Source organism: Pseudorca crassidens, chromosome 3, assembly GCF_039906515.1.
Source record: "Pseudorca crassidens isolate mPseCra1 chromosome 3, mPseCra1.hap1, whole genome shotgun sequence".
In the NCBI taxonomy this organism is placed as follows: Eukaryota; Metazoa; Chordata; class Mammalia; order Artiodactyla; family Delphinidae; genus Pseudorca; species Pseudorca crassidens.
Window position 1 is genome coordinate 164,721,311 of NC_090298.1, and position 20,613 is coordinate 164,741,923.

Consider the following 20,613-nt stretch of genomic DNA (forward strand, 5'->3'; position numbering starts at 1 on the left):
CACCAAAGGAGTTCTGCAGCAGGTGCACAGCGGGCCTGTGGGGAGATGGGGATCTGGGGGCCCCGGGGGGCGACTCTGGACTGCTCAAAGCTGGGGCAGGGAGGCCATGGTGGGGGCAGGGGCGGAGATGAGTCCTGGGAGGAGAGGGAGATGTGGACTCAGGTGCGTTCCAGGTTCTGGTGGCCGCTGCTTGATCTGATTGGGAGGAGCACAGGGCAGATGAGGGTCAGGGGTCAGAGGTTAGAGTGGGAGCTGGGCATCACCATATGTCACCCAGCTCCTTCTGGAGGTCATCCCTCCAGGAGTCACTGCCTCCTGGTGGCAACTCCTCAGTCTCTGGCCAGTTGGATGTCTCATACCCATGCTGCTTCATTTTGGTCAGGACCTGAGGCCGGGGGAGATGGGGGGATAATAATAATAATGATGATGATGGTGAAACGTATAATATAGCATTTATCACATTCCAGGCTGCCTTCAAAGTGCTTATCACTCAGTTAATGCAGCTACTTGGTCAGGTAGGGCTGTATTGTTACACCCATTACTCAGATGAGGAAACTGAGGCCCAGAGAGGGGAAGTGACTTGCCCACAGTTACACAGCAGTAAGTAGCAGAGCTGAGATTTGAACCCAGGCCTTCTTGCTCCAGTCTGATGGTGGAGGCCGGCAGAGATCCCCATAACCCCAACTCACGCAAGGTCCCCGTGCTCTCTGCTCACCTTGCGGCGCTTCACCTGTGTCTTTTGCATCTTCTGGATGTTCACCAGGTTCTCCGTAATCTCCTCTTCCTGCGCCTCTGCAGGGGGAGGGGACTCAGGTGGGCCAGAGCTGCAGAAGGACCCCCCGCCCTCCTGGTCATGGGCTTTGGGCACTCATGTAGCTTTTGATAAATGAAGGTCACCTCCTCCTGCACCAGCTCCAGCTCCTCCCACAAGAACTTCTTGCTGAGGGGACAGTGCAGCCTCTGGCCTCCCATTTCCTGACATCCTGGCTTCCCATTTGCCCACCTGCCTCCCCAAAGCCTCCTCCACCTCCCATGTTTCTATCTGTTCAACTACCATCTCCCAGGCTCTGTCCCCTCCCCATACCTGCCTACCCACCTGTCCACTCCTACTACTATTCCCCCACCTCCTACCCCTCCCTAGCCCCGTGTCCTCTCCTTCTGACTTCCAGCTTCCCATTCCCTCAGCCCCCCATTGCCTGGCTTCCAGCTCCCCACCTTCTGCCCCCCCAGACCTCCAATACCCCCAGCCTCTGCCCCCCTCAACCTCCTCTACCCTCCAGCTTCCCATGCCACCCCCACCAGCTTTCTGATCCTCCAGCCTCCCTTTCCATCCCACCTCCTGTCTCCCCTATTTCTGGCCTCCCAGTCTCCCACCCCCCCACTGCCTCCTGCCTCCCCCATCCCCTCCTCTTGTCCCCCAAGATTTCCAAGGCCCCCCAGACTCCCTTACTCAGGCCCCTCCCATTTCCCCCATCCCACCTGTGGTTCCCTCTCCCTGGCCTCCCTTCCCTCCCTTCCCTCCCTCCTGGCAATACCCACCTGTCCCGGATCTCCTGCGCCAACAGCTGTAGACAGCGGGTGGTACGGGCCCTCTGCACCTCCTCGTTGTCATACAGGGTCTTCTGCAGCCCCTGCAGGCCTTTAGCCAGGGCCTCATATAGCTCCTGCCGTCCCTCCTCCACGTCCCACTTGTGTCTCTCCTTGTCTGCCTGGTGGCTCGTGGGGCCCAGCACCTCTACAGAGATGGTGGGACCTTGGCTGAGCCCCACCCACACCCTGAGCCCAGGTTTGAACCCAGCTTGCCCCCACCCTGACCAGACTCTGGTCCTGAACCCAGACTCAGCCAACTTCTCTCACCCTGGCCTGACTCAGCTGACCCTGAGAGGAGCAGCCTCCAGCCTTACCTTGACCTTTGGCCAGTTCTCACCTTCAAGCTGTTGGCTCTTGATTTGCTGCAGGCATCTGTCCTTCAACACGGTCACTGAGTGGTTTAGGAACTCGAAAGCCTGGAGGAAGAGGCCAGGCCTGGGGGTGAGAGCAGAGGTGGAGTGGGGGGGGGCGGGGGAAACAACTGCTGGGGGCGGGGCTGAGGTGGCTCACCTTGGTCTGGGCCTGTAGCTGACACCTGAGTGACTCCAGTTCACATCTCAGAAGCTTCTGGGATTCGGGAATCATCACAGTGGACTTAATTGTGAGTAGAGGTGAGGGTCAGCCGAGGCTGGGAGGGGTGGGGGCAGGGGCAAGGTCAGGGCAGAGGTCAGTAGAGGCTCAGGGTCTGGTTGAGGGGGGACAGGGCAAGAAGCTGGGGTAGGCTGAGGCAGAGGTAGAGGCAGGAGTAGGGGTCAAGGTCAGGGACAGGGATGGTGGGCGAGGTCAGGGGTAAGGGTCAGCTGACAATGGGGCAGGGATGAGTGGGCAGCAACGGTGGGGGTCCACTGAGGCTGGGGCAGAGGGTGGAGGTAGGAACTGGCAGGTCTCCCACCCACAGTCTTGTTGAGCGGGAAGGTTCTCACCTTTGGTTTTGGAAGAGCTGGTCTCCCAGGGGTTCTATGAAAGGTGGGCATGAGAGCAGTAATAATCTATCCCTGGTCTGCCTCCTTGCTCACCCCAACCCAGTGTGTGGGGGCCAGACATGATTTGGGTCTGCTGAGTTCTGGGTGTCCTAGACCCCCAAGTGCAGGCAAAGCTGCCTCCAGGCATACGCATGCACCCCACCGCCACCCCCACCCCCACCTCTGCCCCAGCCTGAAAACAAACACTCAGAAGTGCATTTGTGTGGCAGGCCCATGGGCTGCCCCTGAGAGCATGCGCCTTCAGAGCCACATCTCTGGTTGCGCTCAGGGAATGGCCCTCCTCCTTAGAGGCATCAACAATGTCTGCAAGGAGCACCAGTAGCCACTGACGCACAACCACACATGGTCATCAAAACACGACCACAGACATGCAGCCTCAGACGTAGCCGTGCACACTAAGTCATAAGACCCAGGGCATGCACTCATGCCCATCTCGGACACACAACCACAGACACACAGGCAGTCACATCCAGAGACAATCACAAACAGGACCTCATTAAGACACACAATCGCACATCCGTTCCATTCATTCAAGACATTTTTAGTGCAGGCCTGCTGCGCACTGGGCGCTGTTCGGGGTGCTGAAGACAGAGGGTGTGAGGGGTCTCGAGGAGGACTCTGCCCCCACAGCTCCCTCCCTAAGCCCTGCAGCGGTAGATAGCGGTGCGTGCGGCAGGAAGGGGTTTCCCGGGTGGGGATGACCTTAGTGTTGCTGTGATGCCTCTTTGGAGGGTCCTGGTCATTACAGTGCTTCTGTGAGTCTGAGTTGGGGAGGGACCCATGCGACTGAAGCCCCGAGTCTCTCCCTGGCCTCCAGGTTCCAATTGTCACTGTGTTTTCGGGTGCAGCCAGCTGCAAGGTCTCTGGCTCTGGGGTCCTGGACCAGTGAAATGTATATTCCAAGGTCTTTTCTGAGGAAGGGCCTGGGAGTGGGGTGTGTGGTGAAGGTTTCCTGAGAGCCAGCCCAGAGCACTCCAGCCCCTCCTGGTCTCCAGCCCCAGGGCAGCCGCTCAGCGAACGGCAGCACTTGTCACACTTCTCATTAGCAGGCAAACACACGTTGGAGGGTGACCGGAGGTGAGCGATAGCAAGGCACGGAGTAGTCAGGGTCCAGGGGTAGGCGGGCCAGAAGAGGGTTGCTTAGAGTAGGGGGGACAGAGGGCTGCACTGAGACCAGCTCCCAGGTCCTGACACTCTCATGCCCTCTCTGACACCCCAGAGAGGCCTCAGCCCTGAACATAGGCCTCTTATTTATGATAGGAGCCAAAGCTGGGTGAAAGATGATCCCAGCCCCAGGGGTTAGGATGGGCAGTGAGAAGGACCTAGAAGATCCCACAGGAGTCAGTGAGGTCTGAGACGAGCCTAAAAGAAAAAAAGATCTTAACATTGGGCCCTAAAGGAAGGACATCCCTGGCAGGAAACAGTGTGTGCAAAAACTTGGAAGTCTGCAACCAGGTGCTCTTTGCGGGTCAAGGCAGGGTGGCTGGAGGCAGGGTCCAAAAGGAAGCAGCAGGAGGTTAGCAGGGCCGTTCAAGCAAGGCAGGGCAAGCCAAGCCGGGAAACTGGCTCCCCAAGTAAATGGGAGACATAGAATGTGAGCAGGAGAGGCAGAGCATATCTATTTAATAAATGGTAGCTGAATGGGGTCTCAGGCCTGTACTAGGTAAGGCTGGAAACAGGAAAGAACTCAGTTCTGGGTCTCACATCCACACCCCCTGCCCTTCCAGTGTAGTCAGGGCTGGCACAGCTGGAGAAACTTGGGGGAGGTCTGTCTGGAAAAACTTCCAGGTGAAGGGCAACTTGCCATGGATCACAGTCAGCCAGAAAGGCCACAGTATATGCCTTTCTCTTCTTTTGTCTTTGCTGGGCCTTCTGGTATCTTTCCCCTAACCCAGTCCTCCTGGAAGACTCCTACATACCCTTCAAAACCCTACTCAGCATTGCCTCTGTAAAATCTTCCTTAATCCCTTTTTAAGCTCATATTTTCTGAGCATCTTGCTGAGTGCTGAGCACCACCCTAAGCCCTCACTGGGTGTTCACACCCACCCTGTGATGTAGGAGTTATTATTCTGCCTGAACTGTTCTAAGCTACCACTTCAAAAGTCACCGCCTCAGGGAGGTCCTCACTTCCAGAGGCAGTACAGCATGATGATTAAGCAAGGAGACCCTCCAGCTAGATGGCCCAGGTTCAAATCCTAGCTTTGCCCCTTCCCAGCTGTGCGATGTTGGAGGAGTTACTAAACCTCTCCATGCCTCATTGTCCCCAACTATAAAAATGGGATGTCATACTATCCACCTTACTGGGTTGTTGTGATTAAGTAAATTAATCCATGCCAGTGCCTGATATGCAGTAGTGGGAAGCTCAGTGTCTGTCCTTGAACATCACACTGAGGACTTGGTACTTGGGAATCATAGGAGCCCTGGGAGACTTGGAGGGGAAAGGCAAGATGCATTTCTGAGTGTCAATTGCAGGAAGGCCCCCAGTCGAGCCCCCCTCCCCCTCCCCCTCCCCCTCCCCCTCCCACATCACCTGTTTTCCCTCAGTCCTTGCGGATAGAATTCTTGAAGGAACGGGGCGGGGTCATTTGCCTGGGCCCCGCCCACCGGGGCCTTGAATCCTGCGCCCCGCCCGCCGGGGCCTTAAATCCTGCGCTCGCCAAGCTCCCGATCCCCTTCCACCCCCACCTACCACATACCACCTGCTCCTGCTCTCCCATCAGGGACCGCGAAGCCAGTCCCCAGCTGTGACGCTGAAATTTGATCCCGTGGAGACACCATCCTATTAAAACGCGCGGAGCCCAAAGGTATAGTCACAGAGAGGGGTGTGGCTGGCATTTTAGCCTCGCCCCCGCCGTTGCAGCCGAAGACCTCATTGGCGCCTTTCCGCTTCCGCAGATCTTAGGAGCCGCGGTGTAATTGGGTGAAATCCTGAGGCGTGGACGGGATTCCGTTCATCGATTAGTCAATATCTAAGAGGGCGGTACAGGAGGTACAGATCCCCGATCCGATTGGCTTCTGGCTTAGCTGGGAGGCGGGACGAATTCTTGGTCCCACGAGGGGAGGTGGCCGAGGAGGTCCGCGGGCACCGCGGAGCGCGAGAGTGAGGTACCAAGCCCTGCCCGCCTGACCCCCTTATATCCGGCCCTGGACTCTTGAGTGCTGCAGGTCGAGGCCCGGGTCCAGTGGTGGGGTCGGTGTCCTCGGGCCCGCCTGACCCCCTTAGATCCGGCCCCGGACTCTTGAGTGCTGCAGGTCGAGGCCCGGGTCCAGTGGTGGGGTCGGTGTCCTCGGGCCCGCCTGACCCCCTTAGATCCGGCCCCGGACTCTTGAGTGCTGCAGGTCGATGTCCGGGTCCAGTGGTGGGGTCGGTGTCCTCGGGATGAGATTTAGGGTTTCTCAGGATTAGATGGCGTCTCCAGGAGGTGCTTTGGGAATCTTCATAGTGATATCTGGGATCCTGTCATGAAAGGAGTAGTCTTTGATATCAGAACTCGGTCCCTGGGGTGATATTTGGGAGTCACTGGGGTGATCTCTGAGGATCTAGGGCTTCGAGCTTGACCTGCTGGGGCTGAAATTTGGGGGTCTCAGAGGTGGCATGGATGTTGGGGTCCAGAGAGCCTAAGATCTTGAGGGCTGACATTTGGAGAGATGGAGTCGGGGGACATCACAGAAGTGCTATGGCTCTTCCGCACCGCCATTCCTGGGCTACTATCCCTGGATCTCTGCTGGATAGACCATGACCCTGGCCTTGTGCAGGCTCACAGGGTCTGAAGGCCACAGGGCAAAGGTAAAACTCTGACCACCTGGTCCCTCCTTCCCAGGCCCGCAAGATGGAGGAAGGTGGGAACCCGGAAAGCCTGACTAAGGTGGTTCATCTACTGGTCTTGTCAGGGGCCTGGGGCATGCAAATGTGGGTGACCTTCGTCTCAGGTAGGGACCCTCGGCCTGGATATCATGAGCGCCTAAGGTGGGGACAGGGATGAGAGGGGGACTTGGAAGTGTCCTAACAGACGTGTGGTCCCCTGCACCCCACAGGCTTCCTGCTTTTCCGAGGCCTTCCCCGACATACCTTCGGCCTGGTGCAGAGCAAACTCTTTCCTTTCTACTTTCACATCTCCATGGGCTGTGCCTTCGTCAACCTCTGCATCTTGGCCTCACAGCGTGCGGGGGCTCAGCTCACATTCTGGGAGGCCAGCCAGGTATGACAGCTTGAGCTCCACTATCCTCTGGAGATTCATTCCCAGGACCACACTGAGCACCTATGGCTACACCTTTGTGAGAATTAAAATGAAACCCCCCAAACTGCCCCTTCTTCCTGGTGTATACAAAGTTGGGTTCTGGATACCCTTGAGCAGTGCACAGCCTGCACAACCATCCCCAGCAGCCCTGACTATTCCGCAGTGTCTCTCTGCTGGCTGTTGCTCCCTCTCCTCCCCTTGGCTGGGCCTGCAGCCAAGCTGTGGTGACTCAGCTGGGCTGGGGCACTGACCCCAGCTCAGTGTTTAAAAACCAGCCTGACTGGGAATTTACAGTCCCCCACCCTCATCCACACATTTTTCCCAGCCACAAGGCAAGGAACCATCTGTGCATCTCATATTTCTCTATCCTGCCCTCCCCCTGCCCCCATTATGTCCCTCAGATGTGGGCAGGTGAGGCCTGACAGGGGTTTCAATAATCCCACAGACACAGGAGGGATTATGGGTAATTGGAACTTCGAGGACTTTTAATTCACTCCCTCCGGACCCAATGTCAGCTTATAGGGTCTAGGCTGGGGCCACAAAGGAGATGGGCCCTCTCTTAGGCTCTCTATTTTGGGGAAATGAGGGGACAGTTATGGTGCTCTGTCCCAATTCAGGGAAGAGAGGCTCTGCCCTGAGATACCCTCAGTTTGGGGGAACAGAGGAAGGTAGGAGACAGGCTGTGTTCTGGAAAGTTCCAGTCAGGGTATCAGAGGAGAGGAGGCTTAGGAGGTTTGGGGGAGAGAGAGGAGACAGTGGTAGAGAGAGGAGATAGTGGTGGAGCCTTTCCTTAGGAGCTGCAGGTTTCAGGGTATGAGAGCTGGAGCTCTGTTTGGGTTTGAGGTTGGAGTGGGGAGGCCTGGCTTTGACCCAATCCTGTCCCCCATTCCCCTCTGGGCTTTGAGGATGCAGAAGGACCCTCCCTAGGGCCCCTGCTGTCTCCCAGGCGTGGCTCACCTTGTCCTCCTGCCGCCCTACCAGCTCTGCTTGCTGCTTCTGAGCCTCATGCTGGCCACCATCAACGCCCGCTGGCTGGAACCCCGCACCACGGCCGCCATGTGGGCCCTGCAGACCATGGAGAAGGAGCGGGGCCTGGGCGGGGAGGTGCTGGGCAGCCACCAGGGCTCAGACCCCTATCGTCAGCTGCGGGAGCAGGACCCCAAGTACAGTGCCCTCCGCCAGATCTTCTTCCGCTACCATGGCCTATCCTCCATTTGCAATCTGGGCTGCCTCCTGAGCAATGGGCTTCATCTTGTAGGCCTCGCCCTGGGCCTCAGGAGCCTCTAGCCCCCACTGACTCTCTGTCTCTGCTGGGGCCCCAAATGTCAATAAACACTTCTTTGGAAATGACTGCTGTCACTTTTCTCCAACTGGGAAGCAGGGGGAGGGGCAGGCAAGGGTAGAGCTGAGGGATTCCGTTTCCCCATTCATGTGGCATGATGATTTGGAGAGTTAGCTGTTGCAGCCCTTAAGCTCTTCCTATAATGGTGCCCATTTGTTGAGCACCCACTGTGTGCCAGGTGTGGCGCTAACCACTGCACAGATCATGTATTATTGTAACAACAGCTGGTTCTGATCCCTAGAGGACAATCATATTTTTCACCCCATTGACATCGGGGGTGGCCATGTGACTTGCTTTGGCCAGTGAAATGTAAGCAAAGTCATTTCCAAAGAGAAGTATACAAGCCAGTATGTGATTCGCCACATCTTCCCCTCATTGCAATGACCGGTGTGAGAGAAACAAACCTTGGATGTTAGATGCCATGATGACTATAGGGCAGCTTGTTACTGAGCATATGCCATCCCTTCCTGACTGATACACATCATCTCAGTTTGTCCACAACAGCCCTTAGAGGTGGCTAACATTGTTCCATGAAGCAATGGGAGCTCAGAGAAATTCAGCAAGTGGCTTCAGGCGCAGTTGTTGGGATCTGAAGCCCAACAAAGCCTGAACTGTGTTTTGTTTTGTTTTGTGTTAAATTTTTGGCCACGCTTCATGGCATGTGGGATCTTAGTTCCCCAACCAGGGGATAGAACCTGTGCCCCCTGCAGTGGAATTACAGAATCGTAACCACTGGACCGCCAGGGAAGTCCCAAGCCTGAACTGTTATAACTGCAGATTCTCTTCTGTTGGCTTGAAGAAAAGTCTGGGACCTCAGCTGGGCCTGGTTGCCAAATTGTGTGGCCTCAGGCAAGCGTCTGCCCCTCTCTGATTTCCAATTTCTTTATCTGTAAAAGGCGGGGGTGGTGGTGGTGGTGGTGGTGGTGGGGGTGGTGGTGGTGGTGGTGGTGGGGGTGGTGGTGGTGGTTAATTCTAAGGGCCCTTAAGGGTATTTGGGAAAGGCTCTAGCCCAGTTTAGGTCAGGCGCTGCATGTTACAAACACTAACTCCGATCAGAACCCTTACACAACCCTGTGAGGTGGGTACCCTCGTTATCGACCACGTGACGGATGGGGAAAATGAGACCCAGGGAGGTTAACATGTCCAAAGCGACAAGGCTAGAAAGTGGTGGAGCTGAGATTCGAACCCGGCTCCAGAGTCCGTGCTGCTTAGCTGCTGTGCACGTAGTAGGAGCTCCTTAGCTTAGCTGCTGTGCACGTAGTAGGAGCTCCACGTATGGTTAGTGAAAATGCAATATTTATTGTCAGGGAACTGATAGCTGCGCGCGCGGTGCGACTTCCAGCCCCTCCCCCGCCCCCGCCCCCCAATCCGCGGTCTCCACAGGCCCCGCCCCGGTCCCGCCCCGCCCTTCCCCGAGAGGGGCCCCTCCTCCCACGCCTGGGCGGGGCCGGCGCGGGATCCGGGTGGCTGCGGGCAGCGGTGGCGGCTGCGGCTGCGGGATCCGGGTCGCAGCCAGGGCCAGGTCGCAGCGAGATCGGAGGCGGAACGTCTGAGGGCGGCGTCCCCACGCGAGGTGACCCCGTCGGAGGGAGCGCACCCCAACCCGCGCCTCCGCGTCTCAGCAGGTCTTGGGGGGGACAGGGGCTTAGGGGGAGGCCCGGGGCCTGGGGAACAAAGGCAGGCAGCGGGGGACGCCTCCTCCCTCGCCCCCACCCAGCTGGGCTCATCGGGGAGCGTTAATGGGGCGCGGGCGGGGCAGACAGCCCAGCCGGGGACAAGAGATGGGACCATATGGTGATGGGAAGAAGCTCCTGAGCTCCCCTGCACCTGCTGGGGCGCCCCACATCTAGTGACGGGGGACAGTGTCAAGCCCTCCGGGGTCCCTTACCTAGTGGCAGGCTTGAGGGAGAGTCGGCAGATTGTCAGAAAGAGGTGGGACCGGCTGACAGGTGGGCTGAGGCTGGGGGATGGGGCGGGGCGGGGGCCTCCATACCGGCGGCCCTGCCCTGCATGGGGAAAGGCTTCCTGCCTTTCTCTTCCCCTCCTCAAACTCGTTCTCCCGGAACACGGGGTGGGGCGGAGGGCTGGGCAGGAAAGGGGGGCTAGTTGGGTCCTCCTTTAAAGTGGAAAAAAGCCCCGCGGGGCAGTTGAGAAATGGCTTTGCCAGGGGTTCCTATGCTGGTTGTTCCCATTCACCCAGGCCTTCTGGAGCCTCCCTGTGAGGCTCAGGGAGCAGCCATAAACAGCTGGGGAAACTGAGGCCATGAGGGCTGAGGGGGAGAGCTGGATCCAAATGAAGCAGCCCAGCCGTGGGGACAGATTGCCAGGAAAGGCAGGACCAGGGGGTCGTGGTGGTGGCTGAGGGTGGTCTTGCATTTGAGGACCGTCATTCTGGCCTCCGTGGGCTGAAGCCGGGGCTGGGGTGAGTCAGCCCTACTGGGAGGGAGATGGGCCCGGCCCCTTGGACAAACAGAAGGTGGCAGTACCCATGTGGTGGTAGAGCTGGGCTTTAAACCTGGGGTGTATCCACTGAAAGCCCCCTCCCCATGGGGATCAGGGAAGGAGTTAAAGTTGGCTTGGGTGGGGGCAGGCAGGTGGCCAACACCTGCCAAAGTCAACATCCAGGCCCTGAGGGGGACTCTATCCAGCTGGCAACCCCCCCTCCCCCCAGCTCACACCTGGGCCACACCAGCTGCTCACCCTGGGGCAAAGTCCACACCTGCACCTTCCGCAGGGTCTGGTTCCTCCGTGGCCAGATGGGGCACCCCCAACCTGGGCCCTTGCATTTGACAAACATCCCCATTTTCCAGAAGAGGACACTGAGGCCCAGAGAGGGCCAGTGACGCATCCGGGGTCTGTTGGCCTCCAAGTGGCAGAGCGGGGATTTGAGTCCAGGTCTGGTGTAGACACTGGAGCCATTCCTGGTGGGTTTTTTTCCCTACAGGGCTCCAGCCCTCCCCTCCCAGGAGGCTCCGTGCCAAGATGGCGTCAGCTGGAGATCCCCCAACGGGCCAGCGGGATGCGGCAGACCAGAACTTCGACTACATGTTCAAGCTGCTGCTCATCGGCAACAGCAGCGTGGGCAAGACGTCCTTTCTGTTCCGATACGCCGACGACTCCTTCACGCCCGCTTTTGTCAGCACTGTGGGCATCGACTTCAAGGTCAAGACCGTCTACCGCCACGACAAGAGGATCAAGCTGCAGATCTGGGTGGGCCAGGCGGCTGTCTGGGGGTCTGCTGGCCAGGCAGGGGCTGGGGTTCCTCCAGGGAAGTCCGGGCGAGGGTGTAGGGCTGTGGGGAGGGTCTGGGTGAGGACAAGTGTCCAGAGTCGAGGAGGGGGCTTGGAGTAGGTGTGAAGAGTAGCAGGGGTTATTATCCATGAGGTGAATTCATCAGGATGAGGGGGATGTGCCCTGCCCTGTAGGGTCTGAGGGGGAGACAGTACTAACCCAAGTTGGGTTAGAAGACCTGGTGACCAATGGAGAAGAGGTTTGGGTACCCTCTCGGGGCAAGCCCAGAGGCCCCCACTGAGCCTCTTCAGAGCCATGCTCTTTTTCCCAAAGCGCCTGCCGGTAATGATTGTCATGGTAACGAGCATCAGGCTCTCTGCATCAAGGTGGTAGCCTCTGGCCCATGTGGTTCTTTTTTTTTCTTTTTTTTCTTTTTTTTTTTCACGTGGTTCTTATTTGTGGTCATGAAGCTGGTTCTTGGAGATGAGGTCAGAAGGCCTTACAAGTCTTCGAAAGGCCACTGACCCCTCAGACCGGAACCCCTCAAGGACAGGGGACATGTCTCCACCAATAGACTAGAGATTACACGGGCAGGCCCATGTTTCTCCCATTAGACCGGGGGGCTGTGAGGGCAGATCCATGTCTTGCTCATCAAACTGGGGCTACAAGGCTGGGAGACTGGAGCCTCAGACAGGGGCCTGCAGGAGTGGGGTGGGGAATAGAGTGGCTTCTAGACGCCTGACCCCACTGTGTGCCCAGGACACGGCAGGCCAGGAGCGCTACCGTACAATCACCACAGCCTACTACCGCGGAGCCATGGGCTTCCTGCTCATGTATGACGTCGCCAACCAGGAGTCCTTTGCCGCCGTGCAGGACTGGTGAGTGCTTGCTGACCACTGACCCCCTGACCTTCGCCCTCTCCCCCTGACCCTAATCTCTGGCCTAACACAGCCCCTCAAACTCCACAGGGCCACGCAGATCAAGACCTACTCCTGGGACAACGCTCAAGTCATCCTCGTGGGGAACAAGTGTGACCTGGAGGACGAGCGTGTCGTGCCCACTGAGGAAGGCCAAAGGCTCGCTGACGACCTTGGTTAGTGCCCAGCCTGGGCCACAGGCCTGGGACCTCCCAGAACCAAACCTCCAACCCTGTGCTTGAGTCCCAGGTCCAACCACTGTCACCAACCCTTTGCCCTTTGAAGATCTGCCCAGAAAAATATCCACTTGTATACCACCTGCTGCATTTCATTTCAGAGGATTCACCCACAGATACCCTTTACCGCCCCACTGCCCTGGGAACCCAGACGCAGCAAAACCATTTCTGGGAATTTATCCTACAGACATCCACTTCCCATGTGGGAAGTGGTGGGTATATCAAATTGCTGCACCGTTAGTGGAGGGAAACCTTGGCAACCTCCCAAGTGTTTCAAGGTGGGGGAAGCAGCTACACATAAACTATAGTCACATGGTGGAATACTACGCAGCTGTAAGAAAGGATGAGGACCTTCTTTATGTTCTGGGGTCTCCGGGTATATGGTTAAGTGGAAACAGTAAACTGCAGAAAGGGGAGTATGGCTTCTTCCTTTAGTCCAGTGGTCAGCAAACTTTTTCTTTTCTTTTCTTCTCTTTTTTTTTTTGCTCCTTGTGGGATCTTAATTCCCCAACCAGGAATTGAACCCGTGCCCCCTTCAGTGGACGCGTGGAGCCCTAACCACTGGACCACCAGGGAATTCCCCAGCAAACATTTTCTTAAAGGGCTAAATAGGAAATGTTTTCAGTCCTAGGGTCTGTGTCACAACCACTCAGCTCTGCCTGAAAGCAGCCATAGATAATACATCAATGAATGAGCATGACTGTCTGCCAATAAAACTTTATTTACAAAAATAGGTAACAGCACCTGAAACTAACTTGATAACATGATATTGTAAATCAACTGTATTTCAGTAAAAAAAAAAAAAAAAAATAGGTGACAGGCCAGATTTGGCCTGCAGCTCAAAGTTTGCCAACCCCTGCATTAGTGTATAAAAAGGGTGAGAATAAGGATATTATACTTATGTTTGCTTAAAGGAACTCTGGAAGGATACAGAAGGATCTAGTAACAGTGGTGACCTGGGTGTCTCAGACCTGGCAGGCCAGGGCACCAGAGTGGGAGGGGGACTTTTCAGTCTACCTTTCTGAATCAGGTAAATGGATTATCAATTCAAAGTTTAAGCTAAAAGAAAATCTTATCTTGGAGTATTCTAGGCCCTCCCCAGGACTTTCCTTGCGGGAGGCATTGTAACCTCTCTGGGGGAGGGCAGGTTAAGGACCCAGACTCTGGAGCTAGAATCCCCTTCTGCAACCTACTAGCTGTGTGACCTTGGGCACCTCACCTACCCTCTCTGTGCTTCCATTTCTCCATCTAGGAAACAGGTGAAAACCACATCTACTTCATAGGGCTGTTAGAAAGATTAAGCAAATGCTGGCCATGATTGAACATTAACTCCTGTTATTTCTCGATTGCTTTGTGATCTTGCACCGGTGACTTCAGCTCTCTGGGCTTGCCCTTCCTCACGTGTGAAATGCAGATAATAACAGCCCCACCTCATCAGGTTGTCAGGAGGGTTAAATGAGTTATGACGTGTGAAGCAGTTCTAACAGAGTCCGGCATACGTGTAGATTGCATCTAAGCATTAGCTAGCATGATTGTGAACTATTGCTGATGCTTGTACATAAAACCTAAGGGATTTACTATCTGACCCTTTACAGAAAAAGTTTGCAGACCCCTGGACCATAACGGTCCTCTTTCTCTTTTTTTTTTCTTGCCATCGTTTGTTGGAGAAACTGGGTCTTCATTCTGTGGAATGTCTCCGTTTAGGGTTTGACTCTGCTCCCTCGTGGTGCCACTTAACCTGCTCCCTTGTCCCCTGTGTCTTCTGGGAACCTCATTCTGGGTTTCATTAACAGGTGTGCTGGGGAGTCAGCTTTTGGTGGCCGGCCGTGGGCTAGAATACTTGAGGATGCTGCTCACACCTTCCTTTTTTTTTTTTTTTTTTTTCCTGGCTGCGCAGCAAGTGGGATCTTAGTTCCCCAACCAGGGATCAAACCCGCACCCCCTGCAGTGGAAGCACGGAGTCTTAACCACTGGACTGCCAGAGAAGTCCCCTGCCCACACCTTCTTGCAGAAAACATCTAGTGCCTGGTGTGAGGGGAGATTCCCACTCGGGCATTAAATTTAAAACATTAGAGGACAAAGTGGGAGATAGAATTTGATCCCAATTTTGTAAGAAAAAAGGCATATACATGTGCACACACACACACATAACCCCTACAAACCGAACCCCAACGATTATGTATTTATATATATATATATATATATATATATTTTTTTTTTTTTTTTTTTTTTTTTTTTTGCGGTACGTGGGCCTCTCACTGTTGTGGCCTCTCCCGTTGCGGAGCACAGGCTCCGGGCGCGCAGGCTCAGCGGCCATGGCTCACGGGCCCAGCCGCTCTGCGGCATGTGGGATCTTCCCGGACCGGGACACGAACCCGTGTACCCTGCATTGGCAGGTGGACTCTCAGCCACTGCGCCACCAGGGAAGCCCTATGTATTTGTATTTTTAAAAAGAGTGGAAAACTAAATATCAAAACACCAATAGTAATTGTTTCTGGGTGATGAGGTTACACACAGCTTTTCTATATTTCTTGATATTTTTCAGTAGTTTCTAGTTTCTCCAGTGAATATTTATAACCAGAAAAAAAGTATTCAAAAAGAAAAAAAACTTCAGATTATTTGAGGCATAGCCAGACACAATTAAGGAAATGCCAAAATTGCCTAGGAAGACAGAGGGGTGACATTGATGATCGCCAGACTGAGACTAGAGATCTGTTTTTGTGCCCTGCCTCTGTCATTCATCTGTCCATCCAGCTATCCATCCATCCATCTACACATCCATTCATTCATCCATCCATCTACACATCCATTCATCCATCCATCCATCTGTACATACATCCATCCATCTGTTCAATCAATCATTCAGTCAGTGGTTTCCAAGCATCTGCTCTATGCCAGGCACTGGGCTGCAGTTGTGGACAAGGCAGACAGAAATCCTGTCCTCTTGGCGCTGGTGTGCTAGTAGCAGAGACATAGTAAATGGATAATTACACACGTAACTAATTACAATGACATTTTTATAGTGCTGCATGATAATGACAAGTGCTGGGATAGAGGACTGTTTACCCTGTGATGTGTGTAATATGGTGGACGTTTTTCTGAATTTCTGGCCTACCTTGGGGATGGCAGATGGGAACACATTGGGGACCATTCAGGGACAGCTCCCAGCAAGCAGAGCTTGAACCAGCCTTTTAAGGGTGCAGGAAGGTCTGTCATTTATTCCCTTATTTGCAGGTTGGTGGGCCACTTCTTATAGCCTAGGGACCCTGGGCAAGTCCCCAAAGCATTTGTACCACCTCTCACCTTTTCCAGGAGGGATAAACTTTTTTTTAATGAGAAAAAGTTATGATGGTCACTACGATGCTAAGAATATATTCAAAGCTACCTCGGCATCCCCTTCCCCAAAGGGAATCAGCCAGCCTGCCCTCCCTCCCAAGGCCCAAGGTGATACACTAGAAATGTTTAATCTATTAGTATTCCAACCAGGCAGCCTGGTTGTGTTCCCTGTATGAATTTACATGAGTGACTTTCCTTCTGTGTGCCCCAGTTTTCCCATCTGTAAAATGGGCTATAATAGTATAGGTACTTCCCTGGCAGTCCAGTGGTTAGGATTCCACGCTTCCACTACAGGGAGCATGGGTTCAGTCCCTGGTTGGGGAACTAAGATCCTGCAAGCTGTGCGGTGTGGCCAAAAAAGAAAGTATAAATCTTAGAGCATCCTTAAGTGAGTTAATTTATGTAAAGGGCTTAGAAAAATTGCCTGCTGCGTAGTAAGCATGATGTAAGCACTGCCTATTATTATTATTATTGTTATTATCATTTTTAGTGCATTCTGTAGGCCAGGAACCGTGTGCACTGTATGCTCCCTACAAACTCTTTGAAACCTGCCATTCGCTGGGTGACAGAGGTTGCAAACTGGTAGCCCCTGGGCTGAAGCCAGTCCTCAGCCGGTGCTCAGTCCTCTGTTTTATTGGACCTAGAACGTATGTTCCAGAACATGTGAAACACTTGGCTCCATTTAGAAGGTCCACATAAATATCTGGCTCTGTGGGCGCCCTGGCTGTGCCTTCCTGTGCAGCAGAAATTGAATAGAAGATGAGCCCCACTTACACAGGGGCACCCCCATATCCGCTGGACACCAGAATGTTACTGCCTGGACTCTTGCTGCCACTGCCTTGTGACAAAGAGATACGCAAGGTAGTACAGGCAAGGGCTGCCGTCACAGATTTCTACCAGCAGCAGCAGCATCGTTGTGCCCACTTTACCGAAGAGCAAACTGAGCCTCAGAGAGACTAAGGCCCTCAGTCAAGGTCCCACAGCTGCCCTAAGGGCAGAACTGGGCTTGGAACCCAGGTTCGGGTGATGCTGCAGTTCAGGCTCTGCCCCCCAGGGTCTCACAGCTCTTCCCATCTTATGTCCCTGCAGGTTTCAAGTTCTTTGAGGCCAGCGCCAAGGAGAACATCAACGTGAAGCAGGTCTTCGAGCGCCTGGTGGATGTCATCTGCGAGAAGATGAATGAGTCCCTGGAACCCAGCTCCAGCCCGGGCAGCAATGGGAAAGGCCCGGCCTTGGGGGACACCCCACTCCCGCATACCAGCAGCTGCCCCTGCTAGAGATGATCCCTCACCCCCGCCCACCCCCTCCTGCCTCGGCAGGGACAGTGACTGAGGCATGAGCCACAAGGGCTGTTTCCGAGCTCAGGGCGCCCCCTCCCCTCCCATCAGCCGCATCCCCCCTCCCCTGCCAACTCCCGCATGGCGCATTCTCTGGCCATGGCCACCAGCCTGCCCCAGCAGCCCCTTTCACAGGCTCCAGACCCTGGGGACTCCGCACTGCAGGCAGAGTCTGGGGATGGGGCGTCTTCATGGGGGTAGTGCGGGCAGCGTGTCCCATCCCTCCTGGTGGAGGGGCATCCACAGTGCCTTCTGGGCTAGAACCACTTATCCACATCCGTTTCTTTGTCGGGCATTGTTTGGAGTTCACGCGCTGGCCAAAGATGGTTCTTCTTCTCCCTCGTGCAGCGGGGATTCTCATACTTCATCCCCGGAGATGTGGAAGGCGGCTCCTTTCTCAGGGTCACCCAGTCTGCTTGTGAACCTTCTCAGACCTCGAGGCTCCAAGGCAGGGTGGTGATTTAGTCCTCCCAGAACCCTCCTTTCAGGCCTGCACATCCTCTGCCTGTGAAAGCAGTATTAAAGCAGCTTTTCCCATTGTAAGAGAAGAGGGAGTCAGACCCCCCCCACATCCCCCGTTCCCCAGCCTGGCTTCAGGGACCGCAGAAGTGCCTTCTGAGCTTCCCCAGAATTCCACGTCACCCACGACCCTGCCACTGTTTCAGCTTATCCACTTCATCCCTGATCCAGAATTGAATTCTGGAACTATGGGCCACATGGGGCCGGGCAGAGAATCACCCAACCCTTGGCGTTCCTGCTGGGGACTTTCTACCAGAAGTTAACTCAGAGTCAGGAGCCTGGGCTCTCGTGCCCAGACCTGCCTCCTCCGGGCCCTGTTTGGCTGGTAATGGTTTAAGCAAGGTTCTTTCCACATCCGACATCCTGCTAGAAAAGGAAATTGAGCAATGTTCCTGTTTTCCTGTGCTGGCTGGTTGCTCTCCATGTAAGGACTTTGGCCCCTTCCACTTGAAAAAGCTTGAAGACGCAGTGTTGGCTTCCCGGGCCATGTCATCGCTAGGGTCCAGTGATGTTCTCTGCTAATGGAAGAGTCACTCGAAAGAATGCTTTGGGGTTGGGCTGGAGGGGCGAGAAGGCGGGGTTGGGCAACTGCTGTGGCCGCTTGCATTTCACAGGTGCAGCTTGGGAGTGGCAGGCTGATGGGGGATGGGTGGGGAACCAGGCTCCCTGGTTGAGGCACTAGTGGGGAGCCCACCAGCTTGGGGTCCCCAGCTACCAGGGGCTCCTGCTGAGAGATGATGTGCAGTTTGGGGATCTGCATCTTGACACATACACCCCCCAGCCCCATCCTCAGCTCAGTGGCCCTTCCTGCCCACCAGAGTCCAAACCTGGTGACATGAGACCACCTTCTACCCTGGAACACTGACACTCCAGAACTTGACAGACACTGTGAGAGTGGCCAAGCATATGGTTTGTCCAGTCTCCCAGCCCCTGGCGCCAAAATGACTTCCTGTAAGCTTAAGGATCTCTGCTGCTTCCTTCCAAGAGTGGGGAAGGTCTGGTTCAAGTTTAATGTAGTTCTTACTTTTATAGAAGCTGGAGGTTGAATTTATTTCTAGAGGGCCCTGTTCACCCCCAAACCATGGGCTGTCCTTAGAGCCTCAAAGTGGGGATATCTTTGTATACCAACAACTGTACTGTGATGAAAAGGACAAGTTCTTGGAAATGCACCATGAGAGAGTATCTGAAGGTTTGGGGTGGGAGTCAAAAATGTTAATTGCTAAAAAAAAAATGTTAATTGCTTTAACATAAAAGAGAAAGTAAAGCAGCTAGAAAAAGCTTCTTAAGATGCACCATGGCCTGTCGAGACCCTGTTGGTCAGTTCATTTTCCTTAAACGGCTGCCAGAAAAAAATGGTGGTTCAGAGTGTCACTATCTGAGGGACAAGCTGACTTGTCATCTCCCGTGTGATAAAAAAAACAGCTCTGGCTGTATCTTGTACCTGACCTGGCCTAAGCTTTCTGTTTACACAAGATTTTTCACCAGTTCAGCTTCAAGTAGTAACTGAGACAGCTGCCTCTGGGCTCTCTTAAGACTGGGAATGACGTAGGAGAATTCTTCTTGCTTCTTCTAAAAATAACGTAAGTTTTTATTTTGTGAGGTTTTAGGGGGGAGCTTTAACTCCTGATGGTCTCTGAGAAACTGAAACTGATGTCCTCAAAGATCACTAGGAGAGAATGGGAGTTTGCTGAGTTTACAAACAAAAATTAAGCCAAAGGCTGTGGGAAAACAGCTTCCCAACTCCAGGGAGGCTGGCATCTGGGGAGGTCACTTGAGGATGTATCCTGCATCTGTGCTGTGCCTTCTCACCATTTGCTTTCAGCAACTTGTCCTTCCACAGGCAATTTCAGTGGGAAATTGCCATGACTGCCATCTGGGGTTATGCTTTTTTTCTTTTTCTTTCTTTGGCTTCTCTGGGGATCATGTTCTTGTATCTTTCTCTCCTACCCCACTGGAAAAAAAAAAAAAAACAAGTAAGTGGTGAAATTTGATCTCAGTGTTGAAGTGCTGATTCCCCTAACTGGCTTCTCCCCAATGATCCCAAAACACACTATAGAGAGAGCTCTGGACCTGATCATTTATATTCTGGGTGTGGTTCTCCTGTGTAAGCCATTCTTGGATGTCCACTTATAAAGATGTGCTCTTTTCTCCACAAGAAAAAAAAAATTAAAGTTGTTACGCCCAGATGCAGTTGTTCTTTTATTGCCATTAGTGAAATGTCCTCCAGGAAGAGGACAGTTAAATCACAGTCAAGTAGATAGTTGGGCGAGGGCCATGTGTGATGCTGCAGAACCCGAATCAGGACAGGGAGGCTCAGGTCTAGGGCTACCTCTAGCTGGGCCTCGTGGTCACCGCCTTGGCCCTGGAAAGTTCCACTGCATGAAGGGCAAAGAGGATGATGTTGCCTCAACTAATTCTACTAAGAAGGTCTGTCCTCCCCATAGCAGCCAGAGGGCGCCAGTGAGTACCTGAGTCAGGTCACGTCCCTCTGGTGGGAGCCCTCCATGGCTCCCACCTGACTCAGAGTAAATGCCTAAATCCTCCCCGGGGTCCACGAGGCCCTGCATGATCTGACCTGTCACCTCACTTTTCCCTGTCACCTGCCCTGTCACTCTTCCCACTTGCCCCCCAAACTTGCTCTGACCCTCCTTGCTGCTATTTGAACGCACTAGGTCCCTGCCTCAGGGCCTTTGCACTGGCTGTTCCCTCTGCCTGGAGTCACATGGCTCCCCTCATTCACCCCCTCTTTCAGGTCTTTGCACAAATCTCACCTTCTTGTTGACCCACCTTCCTCCCCAACACCGGGCTTAGGACTGCAAACCCTGCCACAGCATTTCTGTTGCCCGTTTCCTGGTGTCCTCCTCCCGACAGCCCCTAGAATCTA

At 54.4% G+C, this 20,613-nt stretch overlaps 3 protein-coding genes across 13 annotated transcripts; 2 read left to right on the top strand and 1 right to left on the bottom strand.

The window, feature by feature from the left end:
• Positions 1 to 76: 76 nt before the first annotated feature.
• CCDC159 (coiled-coil domain containing 159) lies at positions 77 to 5,700 on the bottom strand. 4 transcript variants are annotated; one of them, XM_067733679.1, is made up of 8 exons: positions 3,276 to 5,057; positions 2,514 to 2,547; positions 2,101 to 2,184; positions 1,928 to 2,006; positions 1,540 to 1,639; positions 872 to 940; positions 716 to 791; positions 77 to 385 (listed from the first exon to the last, which is right to left on the bottom strand). In XM_067733679.1, the coding sequence occupies exons 1-8, from the start codon at positions 3,353 to 3,355 to the stop codon at positions 260 to 262; spliced, it is 648 nt and encodes a 215-aa protein (XP_067589780.1). In that variant the 5' UTR covers positions 3,356 to 5,057; the 3' UTR covers positions 77 to 259. The 4 variants fall into 4 exon arrangements, with proteins under 4 accessions (XP_067589780.1, XP_067589779.1, XP_067589781.1 ...); XM_067733678.1 differs by lacking the exons at positions 2,514 to 2,547; positions 3,276 to 5,057 and adding an exon at positions 5,270 to 5,700 and having other exon boundaries at positions 1,540 to 1,735; XM_067733680.1 differs by lacking the exon at positions 872 to 940 and having other exon boundaries at positions 716 to 792; positions 1,540 to 1,735.
• On the top strand, positions 5,549 to 8,161 carry TMEM205 (transmembrane protein 205). Of its 4 annotated transcripts, none has more exons than XM_067733687.1 (4): positions 5,549 to 5,678; positions 6,395 to 6,503; positions 6,609 to 6,772; positions 7,793 to 8,161. In XM_067733687.1, the coding sequence occupies exons 2-4, from the start codon at positions 6,404 to 6,406 to the stop codon at positions 8,096 to 8,098; spliced, it is 570 nt and encodes a 189-aa protein (XP_067589788.1). In that variant the 5' UTR covers positions 5,549 to 5,678; positions 6,395 to 6,403; the 3' UTR covers positions 8,099 to 8,161. The 4 variants fall into 4 exon arrangements, with proteins under 4 accessions (XP_067589788.1, XP_067589789.1, XP_067589790.1 ...); XM_067733688.1 differs by having other exon boundaries at positions 5,623 to 5,647; XM_067733689.1 differs by having other exon boundaries at positions 5,654 to 5,738.
• RAB3D (RAB3D, member RAS oncogene family) lies at positions 5,605 to 19,915 on the top strand. Of its 5 annotated transcripts, none has more exons than XM_067733682.1 (5): positions 5,605 to 5,678; positions 11,098 to 11,363; positions 12,144 to 12,262; positions 12,353 to 12,477; positions 16,963 to 19,915. In XM_067733682.1, exons 2-5 carry the CDS (start codon positions 11,136 to 11,138, stop codon positions 17,148 to 17,150), a joined length of 660 nt encoding a protein of 219 aa, XP_067589783.1. In that variant the 5' UTR covers positions 5,605 to 5,678; positions 11,098 to 11,135; the 3' UTR covers positions 17,151 to 19,915. The 5 variants fall into 5 exon arrangements, with proteins under 5 accessions (XP_067589783.1, XP_067589786.1, XP_067589782.1 ...); XM_067733685.1 differs by lacking the exon at positions 5,605 to 5,678 and adding an exon at positions 6,638 to 6,772; XM_067733681.1 differs by lacking the exon at positions 5,605 to 5,678 and adding an exon at positions 9,601 to 9,778.
• The last annotated feature ends 698 nt before the right edge of the window (positions 19,916 to 20,613 follow it).

Excerpts from the sequence above, each read along its gene's own strand:
- RAB3D (XM_067733682.1), top strand. The coding sequence starts at position 11,136 with ATGGCGTCAGCTGGAGATCCCCCAACGGGCCAGCGGGATGCGGCAGAC. Across the intron at positions 11,364-12,143 it reads GGATCAAGCTGCAGATCTGG|GACACGGCAGGCCAGGAGCG; the intron begins GTGGGCCAGGCG and ends CTGTGTGCCCAG. Across the intron at positions 12,263-12,352 it reads TTTGCCGCCGTGCAGGACTG|GGCCACGCAGATCAAGACCT; the intron begins GTGAGTGCTTGC and ends CAAACTCCACAG.
- CCDC159 (XM_067733677.1), bottom strand. The coding sequence starts at position 3,355 with ATGGGTCCCTCCCCAACTCAGACTCACAGAAGCACTGTAATGACCAGG. Across the intron at positions 2,548-3,275 it reads GGCATCACAGCAACACTAAG|AACCCCTGGGAGACCAGCTC; the intron begins GTCATCCCCACC and ends CACCTTTCATAG. Across the intron at positions 2,185-2,513 it reads CAGCTCTTCCAAAACCAAAG|TCCACTGTGATGATTCCCGA; the intron begins GTGAGAACCTTC and ends CTCACAATTAAG.
- TMEM205 (XM_067733687.1), top strand. The coding sequence starts at position 6,404 with ATGGAGGAAGGTGGGAACCCGGAAAGCCTGACTAAGGTGGTTCATCTA. Across the intron at positions 6,504-6,608 it reads GTGGGTGACCTTCGTCTCAG|GCTTCCTGCTTTTCCGAGGC; the intron begins GTAGGGACCCTC and ends TGCACCCCACAG. Across the intron at positions 6,773-7,792 it reads CATTCTGGGAGGCCAGCCAG|CTCTGCTTGCTGCTTCTGAG; the intron begins GTATGACAGCTT and ends CCGCCCTACCAG.